This window comes from Artemia sp. Qi Xiang Cuo, chromosome 18, assembly GCF_049724085.1.
Source record: "Artemia sp. Qi Xiang Cuo chromosome 18, ASM4972408v1, whole genome shotgun sequence".
In the NCBI taxonomy this organism is placed as follows: Eukaryota; Metazoa; Arthropoda; class Branchiopoda; order Anostraca; family Artemiidae; genus Artemia; species Artemia sp. Qi Xiang Cuo.
Window position 1 is genome coordinate 16,545,992 of NC_142811.1, and position 15,270 is coordinate 16,561,261.

The 15,270-nt window shown below is 37.6% G+C and overlaps 1 protein-coding gene across 1 annotated transcript in view; it reads left to right on the forward strand.

The window, feature by feature from the left end:
- The window catches only part of LOC148941250 (bile salt-activated lipase-like), a 113,838-nt gene that overhangs the window by 49,430 nt on the left and 49,138 nt on the right, over nucleotides 1-15,270 (forward strand). The window contains exons 3-4 of the mRNA XM_089104686.1: nucleotides 10,824-11,009; nucleotides 14,372-14,562. Coding sequence (XP_088960812.1) covers nucleotides 10,824-11,009; nucleotides 14,372-14,562 — 377 coding nt within the window. The remainder of the gene's footprint in view (nucleotides 1-10,823; nucleotides 11,010-14,371; nucleotides 14,563-15,270) is intronic.

Consider the following 15,270-nt stretch of genomic DNA (forward strand, 5'->3'; position numbering starts at 1 on the left):
TACTCTACATCTTAAATCGGGTTGTGATTTCGGTCTACTTTGGATAGATAAATAATTCCCTCTATTGGGTTAATCTAAGATCTGATAATTGAACTAAATTCTGAATTGATTCTAAACAAGTTTCATAGCAGTTCTTAAAGACAAAACAAAAATAAGAAATTATGTTTCTTTGATTAGTTGTTACACTTCTATTTTCTTCCTACTCCGGTCTAAATTCCAGGGGGGCATGGCTCGCCTGCCCCTCCCCCCCTGCGGGTGCACATGATACTGCATCGCTCTATTGTATTACTTATATTACTTACACTACGTATAAGATTTTTTAGTCAAAACACCAACAAATACAACGAAAGGAGAAATCACCATTTAGCCAAGATTAGTGAAAGAAATTAATGAAAGTGGACAAATTTTTTAATATATAATGATATTAATTCCTGGAAAACTCAGCAATTTTGGACTTTAGAAAAGAGTAAATGTACAAAAAAAAATGAAAAGATAAACAGTTCTGAATTTCAACTGAACAATACGATACTCAATTACTTTATTATATACTACATTATAATACAACTACATTATCATATACTACATTATTACTTTATCACATTGCTCAAATTACTATATTACTAAGGTTTTTATTTGCCAAAACCTTAACAGCAACACCAAAAACAGAAATAAAATCTCTATAGCCAAGATTAGTGAAAGAACTAATGAAAGTAGACTGATTGTTTCATTCATTCCTAGAAGACTCAGCAATTTTGGACTTCAGAAAAAAGAAAATGTTTAAAATGAAAGCTGAAAAGATAAACAGTTCTGAATTTCAATTGAGTAATGTGACACTATTACTTTACTACATATTACATTACAGTACTTCTTCCTTACTATATACTACACTTTTTTTTATCCCATTACTTAAGTTACTGTTTTACTATGTTTTTTATTTTTCAAAACAACAAAAAAAAAAAAAAAAAAAAAAAAAAAAAAATCACCGTATAGCCAAGATTACTGAAAAGAATTAATGAAAGTAGATTGATTGTTCGATATACAGTGATAGTCATTCCTGGAAAGTCAGCAATTCTGAATTCATTAATGTTATAAAAGAGAAAATGTTTTGACACATGTTTTGTTTTCAGTATGCTATTGTACTTTAGTTCCTCAGTGTTCGCTTTTATGACTGCTCTGTCTTATATCAAGCATCTGATAACACTGTCCAGAGCCCCAAATACAGTATCATTTCCACAGAACCCCTTTTATTTTACGTACTTTGTCGTAAAAACATCTTCAAAAAAGAGAATCACATTAAACTTTGAAAGAAACAAACCCCCTCCCCCGTTCTGGAAAAATCTCGTCACCTAAATATCAAAATTGTATGATAGTTAACTTATTTAAATGTTGTGCCGTTGCACAGTGTTACGCAGTCTTGAAGAACCATGATCGACCTGGAATGTAGTTAGAATGAAAAGACCATCTACTACTACTACTACAACTACTCACAATTCGCTGCAGTAAAAAGTCACCAGACGGAAAAAGAGCTACGTGCGCTCATCCTCTTCCATTCCAATTTTTTCCAAGCCTCCCTATTTACCCCTTCCCAAGAAGATCCCTTTAAGGTTTTCTTGCAACCTTCTCCCATTCCATTAGGGGACGACCTGCTCTTCCTTTGGCTCAAGATGGTTGGCCGAAAAGGATGATATTTTGCAACTTTTCATGCTTCATCCGCAGAACGTGAAATGGCTATCTCAACCTTTTTCAATATATCCCTTAAAAGTGGGATAGAACCACATTTTTCGTACAGCTTTCAGTTTGAAAGTTGACTACAGATAAAGACAAAAACTGAAAAGATATTGGAGGGTATGTTATGAAACCTTATCTTGTCATGATGGACAGGACAAATTCTCTACGCACAAAAGGGATTTGTAGTTATGTCGAGTTGGGGTTTGCCAATCAATCTTATGTAAACCATAGAACATTGTAAATATAGCCACTTTTATAAGTCTTTATCTTGGTATCAAAATATTTAAATTAGATTTGACATAAATTTCATTTCGACATGGCTGCTGTTTGAATCTATAAAAATATGGAAAGGATTTTACGAACAAATTTCGACATAAATTTTCCTAAATTATGAAACGCAATTTAGGAAATTGTTTTCGGTGTAAACAATTTATTGATTCTGAAAATTTTTAACTAATCCAAAATTACAACTATTTAGGCTAAAGATACTACTGCAGAACCAAACTACCTGAGGTCCCCACAGCTGTAAACGCTCTCCTCTACTCTAATCTGTTCAAGGATAAACTTAATCTGTTCAGGGATACACTTTGGGCAAAAGATATTACTGAAGGACCAAACCACCTGAGGCCGCCACAGCTGTACATGCTCTCCTCTGCCCTAATCTGCTCAGGAATAAACTTAATCTGTTAAGGGATAAAGTTAATCTGTTCAGGGATAAACTTTAGGCTTAAGATACTACTGCAGAACGAAACCACCTGAGGCTGCCACAGCTGTACACGATCTGCTCTACCCTAATCTGTTCAGGAATTAACTTAATCTGTTCAGAGATAAAATTTAGTTTAAAGATACTACTGCAGAACCAAACCACCTAAGGACGCCACAGCTGTACACACTCTCCTCGACCCTAATCTGTTCAGGGATAAACTTTAGACTAAAGATACTACTGTAGAACCAAACCACCTGAGGCCACCACAGCTGTACATGCTCTCCTCTACCCTAAAAGTTAATCTGTTCAGGGGTAAACTTTAGGCTAAAAACACTAATGCAGAACCAAACCACCTGAAGCCGACACAGCTGTATATGCTCTCCTCTACCCTAGTCCGTTCAGGGATAAGCTTAATCTGTTCAGGGATAAACTTTAGGCTAAAGATGCTACTTCAGAACTAAACCACCTGAGGCCGCCACAGCTGTCCATGCTCTCCTCTACCCTAGTCTGTTCAGGGATAAGTTAATCTGGTCCGGGATAAACTTTAGGCTAAGGATACTACTGCAAAACAAAACCACCTGAGGCCGTCACAGCTGTACACGCTCTCCTCTATCCTAATTTTTTCAGGGATAAACTTAATCTGTTCAGGGATAAACTTTAGGATAAAGATACTACTGCAGAACCAAACCACCTGATGCCATCACAGCTGTACACGCTCTCCTCCACCCTAATCTGTTAAGAGATGAAGTTAATCTGGTCAGCGATACAATTTAGGCTAAAGATACTTCTGCAGAACCAACCCACTTGAGGCCGCCACAGCTGTCCATGCTCTCCTCTACCCTAGTCTGTTCAGGGATAAGTTAATCTGGTCCGGGATAAACTTTAGGCTAAGGATACTACTGCAAAACAAAACCACCTGAGGCCGTCACAGCTGTACACGCTCTCCTCTATCCTAATTTTTTCAGGGATAAACTTAATCTGTTCAGGGATAAACTTTAGGATAAAGATACTACTGCAGAACCAAACCACCTGATGCCGTCACAGCTGTACACGCTCTCCTCCACCCTAATCTGTTAAGAGATGAAGTTAATCTGGTCAGCGATACAATTTAGGCTAAAGATACTTCTGCAGAACCAAACCACTTGAGGCTGCCACAGCTGTGCACGCTCTCCTCTACCCTAATCTGTTCAGGGATATATTTAATCTGTTCAGGAATAAACTTTAGGCTAAGGATACTATTGCAGAACCAAACCACCAGAGGCCGCCACAGCTGTACACGCTCTACTCTACCCTAATCTGTTCAGGGATAAACTTAATCTGTTCAGGGATAAACTCTAGGCTAAAGATACTACTGCAGAACCTAACCACCTGAGGCCACCACAGCTGTATATGCTGTTCTCTTCCCTAATCTGTTCAGGGATAAGCTATAGGCTAAAGATACTACTGCAGAACAAAATCACCTGAGGCCACCATAGCTGTACATGCTCTCCTCTACCCTAATCTGTTCAGGGATAAAGTTAATCTGCTCAGAAATAAACTTTAGGCTAAATATACTACTGAAGAACCAAACAACCTGAGACAACCACAGCTGTACACGCTCTCTTCTACCCTAATCTGTTCAGCGATAAACTTAATATGTTCAGGGATAAACTTTAGGCTAAAGATACCACTGCAGAACCAAACCACCTGAGGCCACCACAGCTGTACACGCTCTCCTCTAATCTGTTCAGGGATTAACTTAATCTGTTCAGGGATAAACTTTAGTCTAAAGATAATACTGCAGAACCAAACCACCTAAGGACGCCACAGCTGTACACACTCTCCTCTACCCTAATCTGTTCAGGGATAAACTTTAGGCTAAAGATACTGCTGCAGAACCAAACCACCTGAGGCCACCACAGCTGTACACGCTCTCCTCTACCCTAATCTGTTCAGCGATAAAGTTTACGACAGCTGTACACGCTCTCCTCAAACCTAATCTATTCAGGGATTAACTTAATCTGTTCAGGGATTAACTTTAGGCTAAAGATATTACTGCAAAACCAAACCACCCAGGGACGCCACAGCTGTACACGCTCTCCTCTACCCTAATCTGTTCAGGGATAAACTTTAGGCTAAAGATACTACTGCAGAACCAAGCCACCTGAGGCCACCACAGCCGTACACGCTCTCCTCTACCCTAATCTGTTCAGCAATAAACTTTTTAACCCCACCCCTGATCTTTCAAATCATTTCTTATGACCTCTTCTAATCTCTTTGGGGATACTTTGTCTTTTAACTGGCCTCAGAGTGATGGTCAAAAAGCACAATCCTCAATAAAAATTATTACAAAGTATAAAGACATAATTTCTTTTTATTGGCAATAAGTGCATTTATATATGCATAAAAGGCCATTAGGGTGGAGAGATCTGATTCAAATTCATGTTGAGGAGGTCCAAAGTAATTTCATTTTAGAAAGACTTTCCTTTTAATATTCATCACCCTCTCTTATTCCAGGGAAATCTCCTGACCTAAAGGTTAGAACTACTTGTAAATATAATTATAATTAATTGTATATTCCCTTTTTTCAGCATTTCAAATATTCTTTAGAGTTTTAATCTAAGTTTTTTTTTATTAGATTCATATAATCGGCAATACGCCGAAACAAGCAAAATATACAACAATAACTGATGCACAAAAAAAAAATCAAGGGAAAGAAAAATCTATAAATTTAAAAATCTAGAAATCAAAGCCCTAGGAAAGACAATGAGAGAGCAGGGAATCAAATGGGGTAGTAAAATCTCCTGTACTTGGCCTGTGCTGATGATCTAAGCATCCTAGATGAAAGTGCGATTCAAGTGAATGAACTTTTAGAGGTCTTGCGATTTCAGGGTGCTAGAATAGGATTGAAAATTAATGTTAATAAGACTAAGTCGCTAAGCCTAGGAATAATTGAGTATGAAAAGGTGACGTTGGGTAACGAAGATTGTGAGATACAGTGATGACAGTGGTTAAATATAGTTCTGAAGCAACGGCGCTCCCAAAAATGGAGGAAGATTTGCTAGATGACCGACTGACTTACTTGACTCAAGTCCTGTCCGTCCCTGAAGGTCGTTTTGGGGCCTCTTCTTTAACCAGTATTTATACACTTCCTGTAGCTGCTTCTGTTGTTTGCCAGGCAGAGGAGTTGTGGCAGGCTATAACGTGAAAAGTTTTCTTTCTATCTTTTTGGGGGTGTCTGGTGTGAGAACCATGTACTAGTCAATCGAAGGCTATCTTCGGAAGTTCTAGCCATGCGTTGGGTTCGTCCTAGCCATTTAAGTTGTTGAAGTTTTATTTTATCAAGTATTTTGAGTCTGACTTTCAGATTATGGAGAAGTTTAGAGTTAGAGACTCTGTCGTGGTAGGTGATACCAGTGATGGGTCGTAAGGATTTGGTTTCAAAGGGAGCTAGGTGACACTCATCGTAAGTTTTAAGCGTCCAGGATTCAGAAGCATAGATGGCAATCGGAATAATGAGAAAGTAAAAAAGTCTCGTTATTCTTATATGTTCATCAGGGTTTTAAAACTGGAGTTCGCAAGTGTCAGGCGTCTCTTGACCTCTTTGAGATGGTTGTTATTAGAAGTAAGTAGGCTTCCTAGGTAGGTGAAGTCTTCCACCCTCTCAATGATATCTCCACCAAGCCAAAGGCTGAAATTTCCCTGTGAATCCGGCTTGCGTGATCAGCGCATGGCTCTCTTTTTTAAGGTGTTGATGGTCATCCCAAAGAGGTTGGTAGACGAGTGAACGCTGTTAGCCTGGGATTGGAGGTCTTGAAGGGACTCGGCTATTAGGTCTATGCCATCGGCGTATGCTAGTTTATCTATCACTATTCCTCCAATAAGAGCGCCGGACGGGTTGTCTGTGAGTGAAAGGGCTGCATGTAGCAAGAGTTTGAACAGCTCCGATGATAGTAGGCAACCTTGTAGCACTCCAATAGAGGTTTTGGAGTTTTCGGTAAGTCCTTCTCTAGTGATGACGTGGCTCCTGAACTTCTTATACATGTATTTGATTAAAGAGATTAGGTTGGATGGAATGCCAAAGTGAAGAAGGATGTGCCATAGACCTTCTCTGCATATGACATCAAAATGTTGTTTAAAGTCTATAAAAGGCGGTAGATGTGGCCTCCAAGTTCGGTGTACTTTTCTATGATCTGTTGTGCAGTGAATATCTGATAAATTGTTGATCTATTAGGTCTGAAGCCTGTTTGGTATTCTAGAATGACCATTGAAGAAATGGCTCGTATACGCCCAAGCATGACTCTTGTAAGGATTTTTGAGACATGATTAGTCAGACTTGGGTGGTAGTTGTCACTGACAGCTTTAGACTATTTCTTATGGAGGGGGATTATCGTTGCTTCGCACCAGGGTGAGGGGAAGTGACCTTTTCCCCAAGCAACTGTGGCAATTTTGTGATAAAGGTCAAGGAGTGGCTCACGGTTCATTTTCAGGAGTTCAGTTTGGATTCCATCAGGGCCGGGAGCTTTGTTTGTTTTCAGGTCTCTGAAAGCTGTTTCTATTTCAGAGCAAAGAGGAGGAGGACTTGGGTCTGTAGAGGTTACGGGAAGCTGTCGAGAACTGTTGGATCTGGGTGGAAGAGCAAATTCAATTTATCTTTAAAGTAGTTTTTCATCGAGAGCGGATTTCGTCTGTGGATTGTATTTCATTTCCATATTCGTCGAGAAGGGAACATGCCTTGATGTCCTTCTTATTAGCCAATTCCTGTACTCTTCTATACATGAGGTGGGAGTCTCCTTTCTTGAGGACTGATTCACATTGATTACATTTTCCTTTAATAAAAGCCCGATGAGCACGTCGGATGGCTTTATCTAAAACACTTTTGAGTTGCTTGTATCTGTCCCTGCTTTCTTTATCTTGCTTGTTCATGAGCTGGAACTTTTTGTCGCAGAGAGAGATGATTTTGTCTTTTATCTAGTGTTCCTCGTTTTTTTTTTTTTTTTTAAACCCAATGTGGAATGAGCAACATTGCATAGGATTTTTGTGCGGCTGATCACTAGGTTTTCTTTATCTTCCTTGGATAGAATAGGTGAAGAGTTTGATGTGAGTTCCAAACTTTTGTCGGATAGAGGGATGGAGGAGAAGTGCGGGTATCTGTGTAGGCCTCAGGCAGCTTGGTCCTGCTGTGACTTGTTAATTATCTTAGACCTTAGATCCACCTGTACCACCAGAGGCACCCAGGGCATCCAAGAAACTTCAACAATCTTTTCTGAATTGGGCAGCTGTGTCTATATCTTTCCCATCGGGTTGAAGAGAAGCATGGATACTGCGCAGATCAGACTGATCTGTTCCTCGGAAAGTGTTCCGAGGTCTTCCCAGTCTTCGACATCCGTTTGGCTGCCAATATAAAGTGACTTTTTGGATCTGAGTTTCCTGTATTCACAGAACATTGTCCAAGTATCTCCACCTCTGAGATCTAATGATATCAGTCACCAGTAGTAGCATCAACTTTTAATAGGAGTAGTATAAATCCAAGCAAAGGAAAAATTTAAAAATCTACGCAAATTGAAAAAAACTACGAGACGTAATTCCGATCATACCTCAGAATTATAAGATTATGAAAAGCGGCAGGAAAACGGCAGACTACGGGTTATTGTCATAGGACAATAACCCCTTGTCTGGGAACAGGCGCTACTGCTAGGTAGCTTCTGAGGCAATGATATGTTTAACTGCCTGAGGGAATTGATTTGCTCATTATGAGACATTTTTTTTTGACAGGCATAGAGAAGTCTCTTTTAAAGTGGAAGAAGTTTGGAGATGGAGGTATTGAAGTTAAGTACTGATCTAGCTTTCGTCCATCTTTAATTATATCCCTACCTTTGATTGAACCTTTTAGCTTTGATTTAATCCCTTACCCCTGTATAATTTTTTTTTAACTAGCATAAAATTGTAATACCAAATCAACCAATCCAACAAGGATCTAAATCCCTATCTCTCACTCTTCGGTCAAAGCTGAAAAAACAAGCCGAATCAAATATAGCTAAGCTGTATTACACCAGAAAAACTTTCATGCTATCCGGATTTTTTTTTCTACATCGACAATTTTAGTCTATTGCGGTAGTTCTATAAAAAGTATAATTTGACTAGATTGATGTATACAACATTGTATTTTGGGAACCCATGCATAATTCTTAACTGGGAATACAGGGATGGTTTTCACTTGTTCTTGAGCCAGGCTCCAGAGTGTTTCGCCGGTTCCGTAGTGTGCAAACTGAAGTCGAGTTTTAATATCTGTATCAGATAGATCAATCAGACGTTGTTCTACCAGGATAGTTTTCAATTCTTCTTCAATGTATTGTGATTCTTCTTCTTCATTGAGTTTCTTCATTCTTTCTTTTCATTGAGTTTCTTCAATTCATACTTCTGCTTTTGTGCAGGAAGGTTTGTTCTAGCAATAATATAGGTAAGAAATTTTTGGAAATCAAAGTTGGACTAAAATCCAAAAGTAGGTAAGATATACACCAAGCTACATGACCTTTTTGACAGAATGAGTTCTTAGATAGAATATTAATTGAAAAATTAAACATCCAAAAAGAATTTTTTTTTCACACGGGTTCGATATTTTTGCTACCTACTATTACAAATCGTTTAGCTTTGTTTGAGTTTTTCATTTCATTCTCGGCGTTTGTGACTAACCTTGGGTAGAATATTTGAAGCTGTAGTGATGACAGTGGTCAAGTATGGCTCTGAAGCGTAGGCTCTCTGATAGACAGAGCAGGGTATGCTAGATGTTTTCCAGATGAATTGCTTATGGATTACTTCTGGTGCCCGAGTGACTGATCCTATCTCATACAATAATATTTATGAAAAATGAGGTTCAATTCCGCTTTCTAGGGCTATAGCGAGAGAAAGGCTGAGATGGCTAGCACACGTTTTGCGAATGAAGGATGAAAGATAGCCAAAGACCACCCTTGTCTGCGAACTCTCTCGGTCTAAACCAAAAGCAGATTGTCACGAATGGGATAGGAAGATGTCGTAAGGAAAACTTCGAAGGAAATCACAACTTCTTGAGAAGGTGTGAAGAGGAGGGATTTGAATAGATTGGGATGGAGAAGGAGCTTGCTTAGCTGTGACGGCCTCAGGTGGTTTGTTGCTGCAGTAAGTTATTGGTAGTAGAGTTTTTTACTGAGGCAGAGGAATGGTAAAACAGTATTTAGGGAACATTCTGAAGGTCAATAGTACTCTTATTCTTACGGAAATTGGAGCAAACCATTTGCTATTTTACCAGCGGCAATATTAGATAGTTAGCACGGAGAATGGAAATACAATTTTGAACCCAGAAAAATATGTTATTTTTTTGCCGTAGATCAATAGTCCTTACTTATAAGGATAATTTTGGGATCAGTAATGAGCTCCTTAAAGCATGTTAAATTAGTCTTTTCTTCCGAAATTTCTCTTATGAGATACAGTATTTTGGAAATTTTGATGGGCTGCAACTCACTGCTGTGGTTCACATCAGAAGACAATCGGATAAAGACTACAAAATCCAGGAAAGTCATAACTGGTTGCAATATTGAATACAGTTCTGATTTGAGGTAAAATAAGCTAATTTCTGACTCAGCGATGAAACAAGAATGTATCAAGCTGCACTTGATCTTCCCCCCCCCCCCCAACAATTTATTAGGAAGAGAGGTAGGTGGTTTAATATTGGTAGTTGGGTAGCTGGATAGATTATGATGGTGAAATAATGACCGAGATTAAACGCAGAATTGTTCAGTCAACCGGAGCTTTTAATCGAATAAAGCCCATTTGGAGGAAAAGCAAATATTCTTTGCGACTGAAGTTACATCTCTTCAATAGCAATGCGCTCCCCATACTCCTCTACGCTAGTGAGGGCTGGAAAATGAATAACAGCTCAAAAAGAGAATACTTGCAATCGAAAATATGTGCCTAAGGAGTATTTTGAATATAAGCTGACACCAGAGAGTTAATAACTCTAAAATTCGTAATGGAACTTGTTAGCCTCTCATTACTACTGTTCTAAGGAAGAAGATGTGGACGAATTTAGAACATATACTCCGCATGTAAGAAAACCGCCTTCCTCGGATAACTTATGACTGTAAACCAGGCATCAGAAGAAGAAGAGGTCGTCCAAAGAACACTTTGCAGCCAACTTTTGACCGAGATCTGAGGATGGTGGCTGAGACTTTGTTAGTACCTGATGTCAGCGCTGCAGCATCGATTCAAGACGAGTGCAGAGGCTTCGTTGACGCCCTATGCGCTACTAATGGCACCGAAGGAACTAAGATCTAAGGTAAGGTAATCTTTAGATTTTGCAGGTCGGCAGCTTTCTTATTTTGTTTCTTTTAACAATCGCTCTTTCTTAATTCAATCATAATTATTATTTGTCTAGGATTTTTATCACTTGACGTCGATGACATGCCTGGAAACGCTGGTATCTACGACATGATAGAGAGTCTACGATGGGTCCAAAAGCATATTTCTAGTTTTGGCGGTAATCCTGATGACGTAACCATCTTTGGAGAGAGTGCTGGTGGGGCCAGCGTTGGACTCCTTCTTCTTTGCGAGCAAGCAAGAGGTAAACAACCAACGATTAAAAGTGTCAAGTGGGAGATAAGCAGAATTGTGCGGGGATTTTTCCGTGGGTTGGAATTTTCTAGAGAATCTTTCCGTAGGGTTTTCTTCACGGGAGAAATTCTTAATGGGGAAGTTTTCCATGGAATAAATTCTCCAGGATTAATTTTCTGCGGGAGCGACTTTCTACTTGGGGGGGGGGGCAATTTCGACGAGGGAAGATTTCTTGCATCATTTGAAAAACAATTACAAATTAGTTGTTGGTTTTTTTTTGCTTTTTTTTAATGAAAGTGTGCTAAGAAAAATTAAAAATTTTCAGCCGGAACCATCCACAAGAAATTTTCCTGGGGAAACTTTCAGCAAGAATGAAATTTTATAAGGGGAATTTTCATGGCGGTGGGAGGGGACGTATGTTACGTGGGGGGAACTTTCCGTGGAGAAATTTTCCGTGGGGGGAAGGATTTTTTTTTATTGGAAGCCAGATTTCTCGGTATTATCTAATAAAGGTTCAGAAATTAAATAAGAAAATAACTTTTTCAACTGAAAGTAAGGAGCAACATCAAAGCTTAAAACAAACAGAAATTATTACATATATATGAGGGAGGTTGTCCTCTTCGCAATGCCTCGCTCCTTACGATAAAGTTTGACTTTTCGTCCAAATTCTTTAAGAACTACACTTGAAACGCAAGGGCCGTTTAATTAGAAAAAAGAAGGTTTTCTTTAATACTGAAAAACTTTAGCGTGAAGAGCAAGGTCTTGAGTAAGGGGCAACATCCCTTATATACGCAATAATGTGTGTTTGTTTTAAGCTTTGATGTTGCTCCTTAATTTCAGTTGAAAAAACTTATTTTCTTATTTAATTACCGCAAAAATGCGCATGTATATCGTTATAATCATCGTTTGTCTTGAGTTGTGGATACTGTTAGCACAGGTAGCCCTTTACTTAGACCCACTAAGTCTCTCTTTACTTTCGGTTAGTTGTTGAGAATCCACTCATAATAATAATAAAACTTAAACGGTTCATTCAAATGGAACTGCTTGAGACAAAGTTGGTTAATTCTGCCCTCTCCTCGGGAAGGTAGGCCGATTTTTTTTTTAATACCATGCTTGGAGTCAACATTTAGTTAAGCCTTGTGCAAGGTAAGCGCAATGATAATATTTGTACTTACTTATTTTTACCTCACATCATACAAAAGTTATGACACTCGCGGGGTAATAGAGATAAGACAAAGGAACTAAGATAGGCTTCAGTCAAGTTTGCAGCAATAGCTACAATCTAGTAAAGAGCAGCCCATAGGCTATACTAACCGAAAATTTAGAGACCCATTCTTAGATAAATATTAAAATGTAAAAAAAATTGTTTTTGAATTTTATTTAAGAATGCTAAATATTATCTATGTTAAGTTTAACAAATTCTGATATTTTCGAAAAAGAGTTTTGAGACCCTTGAAAACTGTGATGGATTAAAAAATATCCTAATAGAATCATCATGATCAAACGCCCTCAACTGGAGGTTTCAGCCCTCCGTATCAAAAACTGAAGAAAATCACATATTAGCATTGATGTATCCCTTTTTTAAATAAAAGAAACAAACGAAATTATGGTATGAAAAAAAATCAGGAAAATGTCAAGTCAAAAGTTTATTCTTGAATTCTTCCTAAGGGGTAATAGAAGGCTGCCATCAAAATAGGCAAGCCTTTAATTCTTATCTTATATAGACCTCTGTGCAAAAATCTAGGGTACGCCTACATACAAGGTACGGGCCAAAGAGCATAGGTAACTCATAGGCACAGACAAAAAGTATACATACATGTGTCTATCTTACTAGGTTAAGAAAAAGGATTGGGTATTTGGATGCGTAACTGAGGATAGACGAAACTGAGGAGAAACTTCTCTGAGGAGAAACTAAGGATAGACGAGCCCAAACACCACAAAATTATTTCAGTTGGACGTCTATAAAACACACGTTTTGTCTGTGTTCACAAGAGCGGAAACTGGCGATAGTGTCAACAAAAAATTTTCAACTTTAACTTTTAGCATCTCTTCGCATTTTTTTAAGCTTTGTAATTGTATTTTTGTCAAAAGCTGGTATCAGACACATATTATTACACTAATTTCGACAATTAAATTATTATTAATTGTTATTAGGCTGAAAAATGCAAATAAACGCAAAGCGCTTGATGCAATTAATACTTTTTTTTCTTTTGTCGACACTATCGCCAGTTTCTACTTTATACCCTACCTATACCCTTTTTAAAATAATCTATACCCTCTATAAATTACCAATGCTCTATGGTTGTAGTTTTTAGTAATGAGGATACTGTACACGACCGGGCTAATATTAAAGTAAGCTAAGTAATTAATGTAAAGCAATTAAATTAAAGTAATTAAAGCAGGGGTTAGTTAAAGTAAGTAATTGAGTGAGTCTCAAGTTTCAAATTAGGCCTACGACTTGGTAAGGTGCTCACATTGAAAGACCAATTTGGTCTATCATTTTGACACCAAAAAAGTTAAAATAGGTAATAGCGTACATTTGCTGTGTTTTCGAACTATTTGGCTAAGGTGTAAAAAAAAAGGTTGGAGGCATGCTAAATTCAATAATGATCTTTCTGGTTAGGCTAGCATTATTTTTGGCTATTTCCTTCATTGACAACTTCATTTGCTTTCTGAAATTATCAGTAAATGCTCAGGTAGTAAAATTCTTCATTTTGGAATCTAATTTAAAGAATTGTCTTGCTTAATGTAAGACGAGATCAGTGTCTCTACTATCCTCAAACCTTTTTGGGTTTCCCAAAACTTCCCAAACCCTACCCCGGGCTCTCCGAAATATGCCGAAAAATTAACGTTACTACAAATGGGCTGTTTACATTTGGGACTAACGTTTATGCAATTATGAGTAATTTTTTCTTGAAGATTTTGGTGAGCCAATTTTCTTTGTAAAAAATTGGGGAAAACCTGAAAAATTCGGATATAGCACGAGCACCGGAAGAGGAAAACGGAATTTGGAACGGAAGAGAGAATCCCCTTTTGATCTTCCGGAAAGTATAAGAGGAAAGGAAAATTCTGGGAAAAAACAAAAAAATGTGGATAGGAAGAAGGGATTCGAAAGGAAAGAGAGAATTCCCTTTTCCTCTTCCGGAAAACAGAAGAGGACAAAGGAAATCAGGGAAGAGATGGTACAATTACTGTAAGCGATTATCCTTTTAGTTTCCTGCTATTGTAAAAATCATCACTTAAAATCTTTGACAGGATTTTTTGACAAATACCTCTATAGCCCTTGCCCTACCTCTATAGCCCTTGACAAAATATAAGCCTTAAAAATGAGATATTTATATCTAGTCATATTAATGTTTCCCTTATTTACAGGTCTATTCAGAAATGCTATTGCCCAAAGTGGCTCCGCTCTACTAGACTGGGCATATGATCCAGATCCCATTGCTGATACACTCATCCTTGCTCAGCGTGTAAATTGCACCTCTGAGCTACCAGAAGAAATAATCCACTGTTTAAGAAATGTAGATGCAGATGCTCTCACATTGGCGTATCTACAATATGCGGTAAAGCATATTTTTATATCAATAAAAAAAATTAGTGCTGTTAGAGTTTTTTTTAACTTACTTTGAAATATACTTCTTTGAGCATATTTGAGATCATCAATATTTTTCAGCAGAATTTTCCGATCGCATCAACAGTTTATATATTTAAACAATGTAGTGTTATAACCGTAATATACAAAACAACGATAGTTGAAAATTTATCAAAAATATGGGAATCTTAAGGTTATATAAGTAGTGATTATAATAGTAATAAGACTAAAAACATGCAAATAGAAGTACTATTTTTGTTTCTTCACCTTTTCAACTTCGTAGGCGATTTTTTTTTGCATGAAATAGTATAATTAGAAAATCGAAACCCATGTAGACGGATGTGGAATTTTTCACAAAACTCCATCTTTTTTGAAACTTCATTTTGAAACTCCAACTTTTTTCTTGAAAAAGTTCAAACACATCTATACAGAAACCAAAAAAGAGGGTGAAACCCACATAGGTATCTTTCTAAAAGCCTTTAACCCTTTCTTTATTTATATTTTGCTTTAGCCTTTCTTTTCTTACAAATCATCCTTACAACTATGTTTCTATTTGAATATTTTCTTGTATGAAGCCCTGGTTCTTTTTGTGTATATTCATTTTTAATTTGTTTTAATTTATTTAAAAAATCGTCCACAAAAGAATAAAAAAAACTGAACATGAAAAAAGAATTCAAAA